This window comes from Chanos chanos, chromosome 15, assembly GCF_902362185.1.
Source record: "Chanos chanos chromosome 15, fChaCha1.1, whole genome shotgun sequence".
Classification (NCBI taxonomy): Eukaryota; Metazoa; Chordata; class Actinopteri; order Gonorynchiformes; family Chanidae; genus Chanos; species Chanos chanos.
Genome location: NC_044509.1, coordinates 507,501 through 525,823, shown reverse-complemented (window position 1 = coordinate 525,823; position 18,323 = coordinate 507,501). Strand labels below are relative to the sequence as shown.

Genomic DNA, 18,323 nt, shown 5'->3' with positions numbered 1-18,323 from the left:
CGGGGCATTATTAACACTCTCTTTGAGAACACATTCATAAGCACTAGAATACTGGGGTGGAAAGCTTTCAAGTCCCTTCACTTTGAACATGTTTTTTTCCTAAGGGAAAACTTCATATTTTTTTGTCCCATAGGAGGATGCTTGTGCAGCACTTAATGCAGTCCTACCAGCGCATGTCTGGCACGGCTGTGATGCGAGGGTTCCGGGTTAATTATAAACGTCACGTTCTCACCATGGACGACCTGAATACCCTGTACGGACACAACCGGCTCAACGACCAGGTACCACCCGAACTGGTCTGACCCGACCCGATGACATTAACACATCTCTGACCCAAACATAGTGCGAAGAGCTTGTGTGAAGGTTGATTTTTGTTGCTGGAAAGTGAAAGTGTTGCTGGAATTTCATCTTGGAGTGATTTTGAATCCATTGACACCCAGAATGTTACAGTAACTCTCTAGAGAGTGCAATGTTTTTGAGTACTCTCAGAGTATGGATGACTTTAACACTAAATGTTTGTTTAATTAAATATTGCAGACATAGGCTTCATTTAATGCCAATAAACTATCTCAGTGAGACACACCCAAACACAGTTATAAACACACACTCATAATTCAGATATGACTCCAACACAGTTCTAAATGCACACTCATAATCAGATATGACTCCAACACAGTTCTAAATGCACACTCATAATCAGATATGACTCCAACACAGTTCTAAATGCACACTCATAATCAGATATGACTCCAACACAGTTCTAAATGCACACTCATAATCAGATATGACTCCAACACAGTTTGTTCAGTTTAGTTTCCATTGCTAGGACTAAACTTTTTCATTGCTAGTACTAAATCATAAATTGTGATTGTGTTCATGTTAGAGAATGTGCTCAGGTTTATTTTTTCCTGTTTAAGTAATTATGATTGGATGAGTCAGTGTTGTTGTTATGTGTTTGACTCTGTGGATGAGTCAGTGTTGTTGTTATGTGTTTGACTCTGTGAATGAGTCAGCGTTATTGTTATGTGTTTGACTCTGTGAATGAGTCAGTGTTATTGTTATGTGTTTGACTCTGTGGATGAGTCAGCGTTATTGTTATGTGTTTGACTCTGTGGATGAGTCAGCGTTATTGTTATGTGTTTGACTCTGTGGATGAGTCAGCGTTATTGTTATGTGTTTGACTCTGTGGATGAGTCAAGGTTATTGTTATGTGTTTGACTCTGTGGATGAGTCAGTGTTGTTGTTATGTGTTTGACTCTGTGGATGAGTCAGCGTTATTGTTATGTGTTTGACTCTGTGAATGAGTCAGTGTTATTGTTATGTGTTTGACTCTGTGGATGAGTCAGTGTTGTTGTTATGTGTTTGACTCTGTGGATGAGTCAGTGTTGTTGTTATGTGTTTGACTCTGTGAATGAGTCAGCGTTATTGTTATGTGTTTGACTCTGTGAATGAGTCAGTGTTATTGTTATGTGTTTGACTCTGTGGATGAGTCAGCGTTATTGTTATGTGTTTGACTCTGTGGATGAGTCAGCGTTATTGTTATGTGTTTGACTCTGTGGATGAGTCAAGGTTATTGTTATGTGTTTGACTCTGTGGATGAGTCAAGGTTATTGTTATGTGTTTGACTCTGTGGATGAGTCAGCGTTATTGTTATGTGTTTGACTCTGTGAATGAGTCAGTGTTATTGTTATGTGTTTGACTCTGTGGATGAGTCAGTGTTGTTGTTATGTGTTTGACTCTGTGGATGAGTCAGTGTTGTTGTTATGTGTTTGACTCTGTGAATGAGTCAGCGTTATTGTTATGTGTTTGACTCTGTGAATGAGTCAGTGTTATTGTTATGTGTTTGACTCTGTGGATGAGTCAGCGTTATTGTTATGTGTTTGACTCTGTGGATGAGTCAGCGTTATAGTTATGTGTTTGACTCTGTGGATGAGTCAAGGTTATTGTTATGTGTTTGACTCTGTGGATGAGTCAAGGTTATGGTTATGTGTTTGACTCTGTGGATGAGTCAGCGTTATTGTTATGTGTTATGTGTTTGACTCTGTGGATGAGTCAGCGTTATTGTTTTATGGGAGTGCGTGTGGATGAGTCAGCATTATTGTTTTGTGGGGGTCACGCAAAACGAAAAACCATCTCACACAGACACATAAGACGCGCAAAACGAAAAACCGTCCCACAAAGACGTGTAACTCACAGAACCACAGTGAGAGAGCTGAGTTCAGTGAGGAGTGTAGTGACATGTTCTCATACACAGTTCTCAGACACAGTTAAACTGCAGCATGACAGAGGCATCAGTGCTGTGAAAAATCTGAGGTAAAAGACAATGGAAATGGACTGAGAAGAAGCAGGAGGAATGTGACATTCAAACTTTAGACTGGTACAGAGCGCAGTGTGACGTCAGAGAAAACACTGAACTCACTGGGTGTTTCAGAGGAAAGTCTGAATCATCCAAGCTACTGACATATCCAGGCCACAGGGTGGCGCCATGTGGCTGGAAATCACTCATGTGAATTCAAAAGACAAAAAAAACGGCATTGAGTGGGAAATCATTCTTTTTTTGTTTGTTGGGGGAGGGGGGCACCCAAAAGGCCAGCAGCAGCAGCCCTGGTTCTGTGTGCTGGCCAGAGGAGCATGGGCTCCTCCTGTTGAGTCTTGGTTCCTTCCATGGTTTCCTCCCCCTATTCACTTCATTAGTGAGTTTTTCCTTTGCCACTGCTGCTTTGGGCTTGCTCACTGGGGGGTTTAAACACTCGTCCCTGTAAAGCTGCTTTAAGACAATTTTTGACTGTAAGAAAAAATCACAAGGCAAACAGAGCCAATTGAGTGGGTTTGCCCATCTGTTCATTGAACGGTTGTCTTGTAAAGGGCACTGATAATAAATCCGCAACAATATCATCTCCACCTGCGACAATATCATCTCCACTTGTTGCCATTTTTGACGTCAGCTATCAATCACTAGTTAGCACTAAGCTAGGTCTCGTGTCTGAACGAGTGAGCAGGTCTTCTGAGAGTACCCTGGAGCTGTGGGAACATCTGAAAGAATACACCCATTGGCTATGAATCCAAATATGACTGGTTGATCAAATTGTCTATCAAAACGTATGCTCTCATTCTGTTTAATGGTCAGGACATTCTGTCACGGTTATGGAATACCCTGGATGGAGAATATTCTCCCCACAGACTCGGTAGAAAAATATCTGTTTAGTTGCATTTTTTTCCAACACAAAACCATTCAAATGCACAGTGCATGGACAGAAAACAATAGAAACAAGGTGGCATAAACACTGTAATATTACAGATAAGCAACACAGAGATGATTTTTATTTATTTTATTTATTGATTTTATTTACATTTTATTTACATTTTATTTTGTTTATAGAATTAATCAAAAACGTTTTTCATTTTTTCATCTGAGGATTCCAGGGCCTTCTCTGAAGGACACGTCGAAGCCAGGCAAAGAACTGCACATTGCCAGTGTGTCAAGCCAAGCCTGCCTAAAAGAATAAAGAGAAGGTTTACCTGGGGGAGGACCAGGAGGCCAAACGGGATTGCCTGTCAGCTGCCCAAGTCAGAGAGAGAGTTCAAAAATGTTGAAAAGAACAACAGCAGAGGACCTGGACATGCAAGCAGTAAAGAACATGACAACAAACGGATGGCCTAGGACTGCCATACCTAAACCAGTACAGCCATACTGGGCTTCCATGCCCAAACCAGTACAGCCATACTGGGCTTCCATGCCCAAACCAGTACAGCCATACTGGGCTTCCATAGAGGAATCCAGCTACCTGGGTGGGCTACTGTTCAAAACCCAAAAATTCACAAGAGTTTCACAACAACTGAGACAAGAAATGCTCAACAGGATCCATGGGTCACACGTAGAGATTAGAAAGCAAGGACTAGAGACACACTTCAGAAATGTTCGCTCAGATCAGGGAAGGACTAGAGACACACTTCAGAAATATTCACTCACATCAGGGAAGGACTAGAGACACACTTCGGAAATATCCACTCAGATCAGGGAAGGACTAGAGACACACTTTAGAAATGTTCACTCAGATCAGGGAAGGACTAGAGACACACTTTAGAAATGTTCACTCAGGTCAGGGAAGGACTAGAGACACACTTTAGAAATGTTCACTCAGGTCAGGGAAGTTGAAATAGTTGAAATAAACTGAAATATAGCCATTGTAGGCAACTACGGTTGCTGAGTTAAAAAGAAATGTCTGTAATTCCCTTAAAAAAGGGGGGAAAAGCTAACATATTTGAATAATCTCAATATATTAAATACAGTATATTATGATGAATAACAGCTTAAACATATAACAAACAAACAAACAAATAATAAATAATGGGAAATAAGACTGGAAATCAAGGTCACTGCGGGGGACCAGTGAAGTGTATGGTAGAAAAACCTGAAGTATGTGAACAGGCAGGAAAATGGAATAAGTGGATCAATGGAAAAGGCACATTAAGCATAGGCAAGCCAAAAGACTGTAGGCTGAAGTTAGAAAGTTGTGAAAGGCACAGGAAGAAACTAAAATGGGATGATTTTAGAAAATGGGAAAGAGAAGCAGAGAAGAGGGAGAGGCAAAAGGGGTTAGGCAGTGTAGGTCAGCTCCAAATGGTACAGCAAGCAGAAACTTTACACTGAACCCCTTCCATGTTTTCTCTCCGAGGTGAACCCTGAATGGGAAGAGGAGTTTTCTCTCCGAGGTGAACCCTGGGTGGGAAGAGGAGGTTGGAGAGGGCTGGGTGGGAAGAGGAGGTTGGAGAGGGCTGGGTGGGAAGAGGAGGTGGAGAAGGCTGGGTGGGAAGAGGAGGTGGAGAAGGCTGGGTGAGAAGAGAAGGTTGGAGAGGGCTGGGTGGGAAGAGGAGGTGGAGAGGGCTGGGTGGGAAGAGGAGGTGGAGAGGGCTGGGTGGGAGGAGGAGGTGGAGAGGGCTGGGTGGGAGGAGGAGGTGGAGAGGGCTGGGTGGGAAGAGGAGGTGGAGAGGGCTGGGTGGGAGGAGGAGGTGGAGAGGGCTGGGTGGGAGGAGGAGGTGGAGAGGGCTGGGTGGGAAGAGGAGGTGGAGAGGGCTGGGTGGGAAGAGGAGGTTGGAGAGGGCTGGGTGGGAGGAGGAGGTGGAGAGGGCTGGGTGGGAGGAGGAGGTGGAGAGGGCTGGGTGGGAAGAGGAGGTGGAGAGGGCTGGGTGAGAAGAGGAGGTTGGAGAGGGCTGGGTGGGAGGAGGAGGTGGAGAGGGCTGGGTGGGAAGAGGAGGTTGGAGAGGGCTGGGTGGGAAGAGGAGGTGGAGAGGGCTGGGTGGGAAGAGGAGGTGGAGAGGGCTGGGTGGGAGGAGGAGGTGGAGAGGGCTGGGTGGGAAGAGGAGGTGGAGAGGGCTGGGTGGGAAGAGGAGGTTGGAGAGGGCTGGGTGGGAAGAGGAGGTTGGAGAGGGCTGGGTGGGAGGAGGAGGTTGGAGAGGGCTGGGTGGGAAGAGGAGGTTGGAGAGGGCTGGGTGGGAGGAGGAGGTTGGAGAGGGCTGGGTGGGAAGAGGAGGTGGAGAGGGCTGGGTGGGAGGAGGAGGTGGAGAGGGCTGGGTGGGAAGAGGAGGTTGGAGAGGGCTGGGTGGGAGCAGGAGGTGGAGAGGGCTGGGTGGGAAGAGGAGGTGGAGAGGGCTGGGTGGGAGGAGGAGGTTGGAGAGGGCTGGGTGGGAGGAGGAGGTGGAGAGGGCTGGGTGGGAAGAGGAGGTGGAGAGGGCTGGGTGGGAAGAGGAGGTGGAGAGGGCTGGGTGGGAGGAGGAGGTGGAGAGGGCTGGGTGAGTGCAGTGACCCAGAGGATGAACAGGAAGACGTTAGAGCTGAAGAGTACAATTTTCGCTCGAACGATAAGAAATCTCACAACCCCTTCATCCTGGTCAAAATCAATGCCTTAGAAATGTTTCAGTTTTCCAAGATAAGACCTTCATCTTAAATTTTGCAGCCAGTGTTTTCTTCACATCATTCAATAAATCATCAGTACTGGCAGCAATAATTAGGTCATCAACCCAAATGATCAGTTTTGCTCTTTCTTTTTCAGTTTGTTTGCTGTAAACACAATGATCAGATGGATTCTGCACTTAGGTAATCGCTCAGCATTTTGTTCCAATTTCTACCTGACTGTTTCAGACCATACAATGACTTGTTCAGTTTGCAGACTAGTTTTTCACCTGTGTCCAAATTTACCTCAGATCCTTCTGGTTGTTCCATATACACTTCACAGTCAACTGGGGCATGCAGATATGCAGTCTTAACATCCAGCTGATATAAGTCAAGATCATATGGTGCTGCCCTTTGCACCAGGGCGCAAGCTGATGTCAGATTTGCAGTTGGAGAGAGAGTCTCCTTATGGTCTACTCCCATTACTTGGTTATAACCCTTGGCAACATATCTAGCCTTATAGGTCTCTGACTCATCTGCATTAGTTTTGACTGCATAGACCCATCTACCCTCCACTGCATGTTTACCCTCTGGTAGAGTAGTCAATGTGAATGTATCATTCTCCCTAGCATTAGCCTAAATCTCTGACTTAGTTGAGCTCATAGTTTCTTTGAAAGTTTGTGGTACATCATTGTTCCGTCCGAGGACGTGTGTACATTCATTATTAAGATAACTTATAAAAGTGCGTTGTTGAATTGCTTGTTTTATTGTCCTGTGCGTTATGTGTTCTGCTGTCCTGTCCCGAGTGCGTGTGTGCGAGAGTGTGTGTGAGAGTGTGAATGGTGTGACGTCATGTTGTGTGTTTCTTTGGTCCTGCCTTTCACTGTGACAGGTGGATCGGACGCCTGTCCTGTGAATACGTGCTCCGTTGGGATTGGCAGAGATGGATATTTAAACCCGACCAAACTGTTATGGAGAGAGGGCTTCTTCTCCTGACTTCGGACGCTCACCACATTGCTGAACCCCTGTTGTATTAAACTCACTATATTTTTGTTGTTGCCATCCCCTTATTTCGCTTTGACCTTCTAGTTGGTTGTAGGTCTATGTATGTTTTTTGTGAACGTAGTATATTAGTTTTTGGAGGACATAGGGAGGTTTGGGTCCCATTTGTTTTCTTCCCTGTTTTAACTCGTTTTTCGTTAGTGAGGGAGTTTGGGAAGTTCTTTGTCTTTTATTTAGATTTATTTTGGTGGCCAGGTAAGGTAGTTTGTGTAACCTCAGTTAACTGCTGTTTGTTTATTATTTTGGCATTTCGCTGACAGTCTCTTGCTTTGAAGGCATATGCTTGTTCTTCACTCTCTTCGTCAGCTGCTTGCTTCAGGTTTTCTCTCTTTTTGCACCTGTAAGATGCGTCTTTGTGCGTTTTTGCTGTAGCCACACCACCGTGTCTGTCTTTTCTGATGTTCGTTCGGACATTCCCAGGCCTTACGTCCCTTTTCAGCACAGCCGTAGCATGTAACGTCTGGGCCTGCATTCTTCTCTCTCCCTCTCCAGTCTGGTGTGGACACAGTCGCTTTCATCACGCTGTCGTCAGAACGGGCACGATACTTCTCTGTGTCTTCGAAACTTCTTAGCTTGGTTTTGAACAAGGCAAAAGTTATTTCTTCGTTACCTTGCGTAATGTGGATGACAAATGGCTTGAATGACTCTGGAAAACCTTTCAGAATCATTGCAATCAAATGTCCATCACTCAGTGTCTCGTCAGCATTCCTCAGTGCTGTGATTGCCATTTCTGCCCAAATAATATAGTCTGTGACACTTTCATTTTCAGTTTTCTGCAAGGACGTTAGCTCTGTGGAGAGACTAATCACACAGGGTTTCCCTTTCCCTGCGTAATCGTCTCATATTATCCGTAGAGCTTTTCTTCCCCTATCCGTTGCTTCTCTCATAACTACAGACAAGCTTTTGTCATCCAAAAACAGAATGAGTTCAGCACATGTGTCTTCATTTTTCTTGGTGTCCCCCTCTCTCGCTTCTTCTTCTTTTTTATTAAGCCCAACACCACCACCCCTCTTCTGAGGACAACTATATTTTATTATTTATCTATTTATTTTCTGAGTGGAAATTCAATATCTTCAGTAAAGCCGCTCCTTACCCACCCGCCTGATCCCATGTCAATACCCGAACACACAGACAGACATACAGACAGAGACATGACGAGATATGACAAGAACAAGTGGAAGGACGGACAGGAACTCAGCACAGAAACAGGACAAGACATGATGAGACGTGACAAGACCACACTAATAGACAGACAGACCGACAAACAGACTGACATGACAGGACATAAAAAAGACCAAGCATTGCATATAATAAATGAGAGTTAATGGGGAAATTTATGTGGTTATGTAGGGGGAATGATATCAGAGTGTATGATGAAAGGTAGGAAGTAAGATTGTGGTGAGGGTTGTAGTGTGTATGTGCGTGCGTGTGTGTGTGTGTGTGTGTGCGTGTGTGCACATGTGTCTTTTGGAGTTGGTGGATTTAGTTTACAGGCAAATCTAATGAGATGATAAAGGGGTCCCAGATTTTTTCAGAGTGTGAGGTTTGGTGCTGGAATGTAAGTTTTTCCATAGATATGTAGTCTTTGAGGAGGTTTAATCATTGTGTGATGTTTAAAGTATTTCTAGCTTTCCAGTTCAGGAGGATTGTTTTCTTGGTGATAGTTAAAGCAATGAGTACAGGTTCTGAATTCTGGATTGGTGTTTTTATTACTGAGAGATCTCCGAGTAGACAGAGGGATGGGGATAGTGGAATGATATAGCTCGTGATACGAGAGATTCTGTCAATGACTTGCTGCCAGAAATGTTGAGTTGGAGGGCATAGCCAGGTTGAGTGGAGATAATTATCTGGGGTGTTTAGTGAGCAGTGTGAGCATGTGTCATAGTCTGTGAGTCCCATTTCATACATCCTGTGCTGGGTGATATGCGCTCTGTGGATTACCTTGCACTGTATTAGTTGTAGGTTGGTATTTTTATGAGATTGTGAAGGTGTTCATTGTGAAGGTGTTCCTGCAGATTTGGGTCCAGAATTCAGTATCAGAGGTGAGTTTTCAGAATTCAGTATCAGAGGTGAGTTTTCAGAATTCAGTATCAGAGGTGAGTTTTCAGAATTCAGAATCAGAGGTGAGTTTTCAGAATTCAGTATCAGAGGTGAGTTTCCCACGCTTTGATTGGAATAGATACTGTTGAATCTGTAGTGGATATTAGATTATATGATTTTGAAAGAATTTTCTTAGGGTTTGTTATTTTGATGATTTCTTCTATACGTGGGGAAGGGAGTAATTTGTTATTTGATAAATTGATTTTGGATTTTAGGATAGACCTTAATTGGAGGCACTGGAGGTATTGTTCTTTCCTGACATTGTACTTTTGGACCAGGTGTTGAAAAGTAATGAAATTGTTATCCTGGAAAAGGTGGTGGAGGTTGTTTCCATGTGTTGAAGATAAGTGGTGTCTTGTTGAGTAGAAAGTCAGGGTTGTGCCGAATAGGAGTATATTTGCAGGGTTTCATTGTAGATTTGACGAATTTGTTGATTTTCCACCAGGCTGTCAGAGTTGCTTAAATCACTGTATTATTAAAGCAATTATGGTGTTTTATAGTGGTGTTGAGAAATGGAAGGTCTGATAGTGAAATTTCTTTACATTCTGATTAGTTCTGTTGGTTTGGATGAATCCAACTGATGATATACCGTAGTTGATTTGCCAGATAGTAATTTTGGAAGTTTGGGGCTTCTGAAACTCCTTGTGTTTTGTGCTTCTGTAATGTGGTCAGTTTGATTCAGGGTGTTTTGTTTTTCCAGTAGAATTTGCTTGTTATGGAGGTTAATGAGTTGAACCATTTAGTGGTGGGCTGGGTTGAAATCATTGTGAAAAGGTAATTGATTTTTGGTAATATGATCATTTTTACAGTTGCTATTCTGCCAATTAATGAGAGAGGTAAATTTATCCAGATCATCTTCCGTTGTTTTTATTAATGAAGTGCAGTTCAGGTGGAATAACTCTGACAGTCTGGTGGAAATGTTAATGCCCAGATACTCTATATTACCAGTGGGAATTGGGAGAGGTGGGTTTTGAGCTGCAGCATTCCAGTCATTGCCATATATGGGTTGAATTGGGTTTAACTGATAACGGCTCCTAACGGTAGCAAGTACAACAAGAGCAAAAAGGGACCTAAGACAGAGCCTTGTGGCACACCATATTTAACTGGAGAGATATCTGACAGTTCCCCATTTACACTTACAAAGTGGTGGCAATCTGTCAGGTATGATTTAAACCATCCTAATGCCAGTCCACAAATGCCAATGTGCTTCTCAAGCCTAGGCAGAGCCTAAGTATAGAAAAAAAGAGGAAAATGGTTTTTAGTTTCTCAGGTTCATTGTTAAATTGACAAAATAAACAGAGTATTTCGTTTTAAGTTGTCCTTGGGTCAAGTATGTGGCAAGAAGGATGTAAAAGCTCTCACAAAAGAAGGAGTCTCATGGAACTACCATTGTTCAGTGTCTTCCCAATGGCCATTGTACTGCATGCAAGGGGAATAAAGTAGCAGGTGTGAACATCTCTGACTCCAGTTTCAGTATTTGAAAGAATAGCAACCACAAGTCTGCACACCTCCACACATACATGTCACACTGGTCACTGTGTATATCCACAGGGTTAGGGTTAATCCAAACCTCCATAAGCAGCTGGGACTGGGGCAGCCCAGCTCCAAACTCACACAGGGATTTAAACCATGTAAACCTGAGCAGAACTTGCCAGGGTTTAATCAGCAGACTCATGTGGCCATCAGGTGTAGCAAAGTCCTGGACCAGTGCGAAGTGTTATTTTGACCGCTTCTGATGCTGTACCTTGGCCCTTCTTGAGCAGTCTGACATATACCGCCAGAGACTAAAAGCTATCAATCCAAAGGCTAAAAGGGCTGACAAGTTGTCTTCTTAGGCAATGTGTACACTACTAGAGTGACACCATTAGCTGAGGCGTTTCCATTAACATTTGGAGATCTTATTGAACATGTCAGTATTATCTTTGTCACATGTTCTGGGATGAATGTTCACTGTGTGAACTGGAGGACCAGTGCTATTGTTCTGGGACCCAGTGGAGGAAGCTCAGTGGGGCAGTGTTGTAGAGCGACTGGTAAAGTTTGAGGAAAAGCGTAGTGTGACACAGTCTCTCTGATTACAGAGCAGTACTCTTGTATGGACTGTCCCTACATTTGTCTGTGTTCAATACTCACATGCATTTACACCAGGGCTCCTGTTTAAGAAGCTTGATTTCAGATTGGTTCACATCGCCAGCTGAACCAAAATGGCCGTGTATGGTGCGTTCATGTAAACTGAGACATGCTGAGACATTCTGAGACATTCTGAGACACCGCAGTAAGGGAGATGCCTGTGAATGTGACTGAGCTCATCTAAAGCTACCCCCCCCCACACACACACGCCCTACACATCTGTCTACCCAGAGACTTAGTGATCAGTAGATCAGTGATCAGTAGGTAGGCCAAGTGAGTTGTAACAGTGCTGGCTGATGTCCAAAATGTGGCACCTTGGAGATCCACAGGAGAGTCAGTGCTGTAGATGTCAGACCTGATTCACTTCTCTACATCTATAAACTGTGCTGAGGGAGAGAGTGAATCAGTAACAGTTTTTCTGGAATCTCAGAATCTCTGTGCCTAAATCTGCTGAGTTAACTCTAGACCTGACCAGTAGGAGGAGCTCTGGTACAGCCTTTGTGTTCCATGGGGTTTTATTTGTCCAAGAAGAAAATAATTGCTCTGATCCAATGTGAGGCTATGTTTTCAGGTTTTAAGAAAAGCGTATGATCTATAGTAAAGAAGATAAAACTATGCGGCAGGAGAGTGAGCAGTATCTCAGTGCTGCGTTCTCTGTCTTGATTTGTGATGATTGACAGTTATCACTCTGTTTCTAGTGACAGTAATACCAACATGTAGTTATCATAACCATGCAGCTGATGACAGTTCATTAGTTAATGCAGTCACACATACCCACTAACATTAGAACATGAATACAGAGTTGAGAGAATTGAACTAATTTTCAGAAATAAATTGGTGAGAAGTGCAGAGTGAAGCCGTGAGCTGACAAAATGTAGTTCAGTGGACATCTTTTAAAAGTGTACAGTAAATCCCCAGTTTTAATCCCTGTCTTTAACCACTCCTCTTTCCCTGGGCTGTTAGTGCCGTAAATGGTGCAGTGAAATGACTAAATGTTCTCTTTTCGGTGCCTTGGAATGATTTTTAATGGTTTAACTCCCATTCTCACTCTGTGTAGGTGGCCTAAGCCAGTCTCTCCACTCCCTTATTCAACCCCCCCCCCCCCCCCCCCCCCCCAACCACCACCACATGCACACTCCCACAACCCCTGCGCCCTGCCCCCCCATCTGTGGATTTTTCGGGGTGGGTGGTGATTGTGTGAGTGGGGGGCTCGTAAAATGCCCAGTGGTCTCTGTGATGGATGATAGGGAACCATAGTTCCCATTTACATGAGAAGAGCAAACTGAATAGGAGAGCATTCAGTCTGCCTACCCCTGAAAAGCCCTCAGACCAACCCCCCACCCCACCCCTCTTCTCTCCTTCTGTCCTCCCTCTCCCTCTTTCTCTGTCTCTTTCCCCTCATATCCTTCTACTTTTCTGCCCCCCTAAACTCTCCCTTCATCTCTTCTCTTCTTTCTGATCATCCCTCTTTTCTACCTTCCCCTCCCAACACTCACCCCACCCTCCCCCGATTCCCTCACTCAATTTTCACTTTTATCTTTTCTGTCTAATGTTTCGTTCTGAACCACTGTGTTCCTGTACAGGATGCTTTTCTCTCTCAGTGTCTTGCTCTGTCTCTCATTGGATGTTGACTGGGACTGTGGACAGCAGAGAGACATGTCTGTCTATGATCCATATTCTGTGATGATTATGCTGATCCCAAACATCAGACTGACCCAGACACAACACCAGGGGCACACTCTATGTTCAGTAGCCATGTGAGGACAGTTAATCACATTAAGAATGTGCCACAGTGAGGTGACGCAGTGGTCCTGTGTGAGCATTGACACACTACAGTGTCAGCTCCAGTGTCTGAGAGTTAGTGAGACAGAGAAACATTTTGCTATAGTGTCTGAGAGTTAGTGAGACAGAGAAACATTTTGCTATAGTGTCTGTGAGTTAGTGAGACAGAGAAACATTTTGCTATAGTGTCTGAGAGTTAGTGAGACAGAGAAACATTTTGCTATAGTGTCTGTGAGTTAGTGAGACAGAGAAACATTTTGCTATAGTGTCTGAGAGTTAGTGAGACAGAGAAACATTTTGCTATAGTGTCTGTGAGTTAGCGAGACAGAGAAACATTTTGCTATAGTGTCTGTGAGTTAGCGAGACAGAGAAACATTTTGCTATAGTGTCTGTGAGTTAGCGAGACAGAGAAACATTTTGCTATAGTGTCTGTGAGTTAGTGAGACAGAGAAACATTTTGCTATAGTGTCTGTGAGTTAGCGAGAGAGGGAAACATTTTGCTATAGTGTCTGTGAGTTAGCGAGAGAGGGAAACATTTTGCTATATTGTCTGAGTGGTAGTGAGAGAGAGGAACTTGAGTTCACACTGCAGGATAATGGTGTTCCTGTAATAGCCGGACAGCTCACGTTTTTGTTCTTGACATGTTCTTACATTTTTGTTTTTAACATGTTCTTTTGTCTTTAACATGTTCTTTTGTTTTTAACATGTTCTTTTTTAGGTGTTTCTGAATAGACCCTGGTGAGTTATGAGATTTCTCATCATGTCAAAGAAACTGAAAACATCACACATCAGGACATAACACGAAACAGTCAAATGACAATCAGTCAGCAGCAGTAACTTAAGATCTCAGACCACTATGTTTGTGTGTGTGTTTGTTCATATGTACAACACTCACTCAGAACATAACCACATACAGAAAACAAACAAACAAACAAACAAACAAAAAACCATGGGGACAACTGAGTCCATATCCAGAAATTGTCATTTTACGTCGATGTAATCCCTACCAACTAAACTACCAATTAAACAACTCTTACAGATAATTCTCCTCTGGGGTGTTTTCAAACCAAGCTAGAATCTCACACACAAGCACACACTGATTCATTCTCTCTGTGGGGTTCATTTGGAGATAGTTGCTTCACAATTGAAGCGTAAACAAAGAAACTAACAGGCCAGACCTGACAGTACTGAAACCCCTCATACCTGAAACTCATTACAGTAGCACTAGAGGTGTGTATGTGTGTGTGTATGTGTGTGTGTATGTATGTGTGTTGATACTACTCAGTTTCTGTACCATGTCTGTTCCATCTTCCCACATCTTCATAGATGTCAACAGGTTGAAAGCCAACAACGAAGTTTAATTCAGCTTAAAAGAACAACTTCTCTGATGTTGAGTTAGTATTGTGCAAAGTAATTAAACTATGTAATTGGGTCCTTAACCATTAATGTTACTCATAAATTCAATCATAAGTGCATTTCAAAGAAACCGGTATAATGATCTGAAACGGCCACTGAACAGCAGAACATCTACATGGAATATTGTTCATACGGCAATATTTCAGTTCATTGACTGTTTCAGAAGAACGGGAGGGTATGACGGAGTTCAGCGACAGAGCGTAAAGCAAGAGTCATCTGCGTATCCGAGATTAGACTTCGGATTGCCAACTACTGGGAAGAGACGAAATAGAAACTTTTGTAATGAAACAGAGCGAAAATAACATTTCCATCTTTGGAAATGTAGTGATTCTGTCGGGGGAAAAGTCTTAACTGCTGCTGAAATTGTGAATGTTTGTAATCCCACTTTTGTGGTCTAAGGCAGAGACATGCCTCTCCTCCTCCTGTTCTCGCCGCACCCCCTCTATAGTGATGCAAATGATCGCGCGGCGAGGAGGGCAGTTACGAGCGGACAAACTACTGAAGAAATTGTTATCGCTCAAGCAAATGAAGGGACGGTAGCGAGAGAAGTTGCTCAGTTCTTTTCTCTTACTGAGGAGCGGTTATACCGGTTATGGCTATTTGAGGGCATAGAGTGCTTAAACTATACGCAACTCACTGACTGACTGCCAAATATTTTTGTGAACTAGAAGCAATTTTTATATCGCGCCGGGGATTGATGACTCGGTAATAAGGCGTAATTGAGGCTGATGCTGGAGCATTGTCGGAGAAGTTAGAGGATCTGTTTTTCGTTCGTTTGTTTGTCGTTTTCCAGAGTCATCCCAGTACTCTGTGGTAATCACGCCGTTTTTGTAGCAGAAATGTACAGTATGATGGAACATGACCTTAAGCCGGCTGTACAGCCGCACCAGAATGGCCAGGGTATGCCACCTGTTAACGGCGGGGTGCATGGGCTGAGCCATACAGGTGCCAAACCGGTGGTAAACAATCAACAGAGCACGGATCCGATGGACAAGGTCAAACGACCCATGAATGCCTTTATGGTATGGTCTCGGGGTCAGAGACGCAAAATGGCCCAGGAAAACCCCAAAATGCATAATTCAGAGATCAGCAAGCGCCTAGGGGCTGAGTGGAAGCTCCTCACGGAAGCTGAAAAGAGACCATTTATCGACGAGGCCAAACGACTACGCGCCCTTCACATGAAGGAATACCCCGATTACAAGTACAAGCCCCGGCGCAAGACCAAACCAGTTCTGAAGAAAGACAACCCCGGTGCCAAATACCCTCTATCTGCAGGAAACCTGTTGGCGGCAGCTGCTGTTCAGGGACCCGGTGGAAGTCCCCGAATGGACAGTTACGGATGGGGTCCAACGGGAGGCTATGCGGGGATGCAGAGCGACGCTCTGGGTTACGGGCAGCAGCTACACCGCTATGACCTCTCTGCCCTACAGTATCCCTCCGCCATGGCCACTGCGCAGTCATATATGAACGGGACTAACTCTTACAGGTAAATTTCGCTCCACCACCTTTGGTTGTTCTGCTGTGCTGAAAAATGAGCAGCGTTACAACGGAAAGACCACTTTAATCCCAGCACAGCAGTGGTTGTATTAATTACCCATGTAACATCCCTGTGTATGTTTAATGAAGGTGAGCCGAGAGACGTAGGCTATTTATAAAGGAAGTTTCTGTTAACATACATAGGTTGGAAAGTGTGGCGAATCGAGTCGCTCTTTTGATAGAATGGACAAGTTCTCAACACGCACGAGCTGAACAATTCATTAAACGCAACCACGCGAATGTTTCGGTGTTTGGTGTGGTAGAATAAATCATATTTAATGGTCCAGTCCTCGGGGTGCTGTCTTATCACCAATTATTATAATATGACCTCAACTCTTACATATCCTGCTATTCAGGACATTCACCTCAATATATTTAATTTCCTTTAAAATGCTGTATAATACAATAGATTTCCTCTATATTTTCTATGGCCGTTTTGGTAGACTATATGATACTTCATGAGGCACAGTGGCTGTGATAGTGTTGCCTTCGTGGAGTCAAACAAGAAAACAAACAAACAAAGATGTCACATATGGTACTTTATTGTACATGGTATAAGATATTATTAATGTTGCCAATTTTTTATGACGAAATAGGAGCTTCTATACAGTGGAACCATCTGTGTGAACAGTTATAGCAGTTTGACTGAAGTCAGTTTGACTCTTTAGTAACAGTTTCTCTCTCTCTCTCTCTCTTTTGTTTCATCCTGTCCAGTCCTATGTCCTATAGCAGTAGTCCTCAGCAGCCCAGCCCAGTGATGTCTATGGTAAAACCAGACCAAGTGTCTCACTCTCCAACTGGAGCCCCGACTCACCAGCGCCCCCTACAGGGTGATCTGAGGGACATGATCAGCATGTACATACCCAGCAGTGAGACAACTGACCCATCTGCGGCACAGCGAGGATACTCCAACCTCCAGCAGCACTATCTGACAGGGACGGCTCCTCTCACTCACATCTGAGCAAGACAGCATCCTCACTGCCTTGTCTAATCCCACACCTACACCGTCCCACTGCGCCTGCCCCGTGACCTGACCTGTGGCGATTCACGAAAGTAGGCTGGATGAAACTGATCTAAGGGCGGTTGAGAGAAAGAGAGAGAGAGGGTGTGTGAATGGACGGATTGCCATGGAAGTAAACAGTGGAAGTGAACACAAAGCTACAAGACAAGTGGATCTTGATAAAGAATCTCAGTCAGCCAATCAGGGGAAGATAGGCCTGTGATGTCACACTGTGCCATTCTGAGACTTAGACCCTGTTTACTGTCCACAACACATGGCACTGGCTGAGTCAACTAGAGGCCTGAGTGCAGCATAGCTGAGCAAGTCTGTTTGTCTGGGCTGCTCAAGGTTAGCAGATACTGTTTTGTTTTGACTGGTCACTGAGTTTGGGAGCAGTGCTGATTGGTTAATTGCTTGTTTATTGAGTATGGGTAGTTGTGCCAGCATCCACTGGCTCCAGTCTTGTGTTTAGTTGTGATGCCAGAGTGGGAAATGTTTCAGACAGGACTGACAACTCAAACAGGGCTCAGGTCAGAGAATCAAACACAGAACATTCATTTTTCCAAATGATTTCACATCGTCAAATATATTTTCATTCATCTGAGAATTCCTCTCCATCACACTCTGCTACACACTCAACACTCTGCTCATGCTGGGCTTATCTTACACATGATGAACAAGTCTTACTCTACAGTATCTTAATACCTTATAGATACAAAAACACCAATCATCTTCAGTGTTGAGTGCACAACAGCAATAAGACATTCTCTAAATATGGGCTTAACTGTACTTTCTACTGTCTATCAGACACAAGGTCTGACTCTATTAATCATGCTGAACTGAACGTTTCTTTGGGGGGTTTTTTGACTGAGAATGTACAGTTTAAATGTAGTTTTCTTTTCTTTTTCTGTCTAGGCCCTTATACTAAGGGTCCATTGATGTAATGTGTAATGGCAACCTTTGTGGAAAAAAAAAAAAAAACAGAAATAAAGTACTATTTTTGTACATTTGTCAGTTGGTTTGTAAACCAGGCACTGTTTTATGACATTTACACTTAAATATATACGGTATAGAATTACACAATGCCCTGTATTATCAATATTGATGACTTTCTAATCTACGAACGGAGATTGCTTTGGTTTGTTTAGTGGATTGGATATTCTAGCCTACTCTAACGTCTAAAACCATGATACCCGAACGGTGAAGTTTGTTTGAAAACAAAGTGCTTCTCCAGGGCGACAAAACGTTTATTTCTTACACAAACCTGAATGACTTTATTTAAACTACATGAGAAATCTCTAAACCACAGTATCAAACATTCCCCCACACATTTCCAGGCGAGGCCAATAAGGACCTTTTTTTCCTTCTCTTTGTTTGTTTAAATACGCACAGCTCGGATTCTACGAGATA

The 18,323-nt window shown here is 43.7% G+C and overlaps 1 protein-coding gene across 1 annotated transcript; it reads left to right on the top strand.

Moving 5' to 3' along the window:
- Nucleotides 1-15,216: 15,216 nt before the first annotated feature.
- On the top strand, nt 15,217-16,874 carry sox19a (SRY-box transcription factor 19a). The gene is made up of 2 exons (XM_030792735.1): nt 15,217-15,863; nt 16,628-16,874. Exons 1-2 carry the CDS (start codon nt 15,217-15,219, stop codon nt 16,872-16,874), a joined length of 894 nt encoding a protein of 297 aa, XP_030648595.1.
- Nucleotides 16,875-18,323: the final 1,449 nt, after the last annotated feature.

What these genes read in the sequence shown, in the direction of transcription:
- sox19a (XM_030792735.1), top strand. Translation starts at nt 15,217, where the DNA reads ATGTACAGTATGATGGAACATGACCTTAAGCCGGCTGTACAGCCGCAC. An exon ending in AACGGGACTAACTCTTACAG is followed by an intron (nt 15,864 to 16,627) that starts GTAAATTTCGCT and finishes CATCCTGTCCAG; the next exon opens with TCCTATGTCCTATAGCAGTA.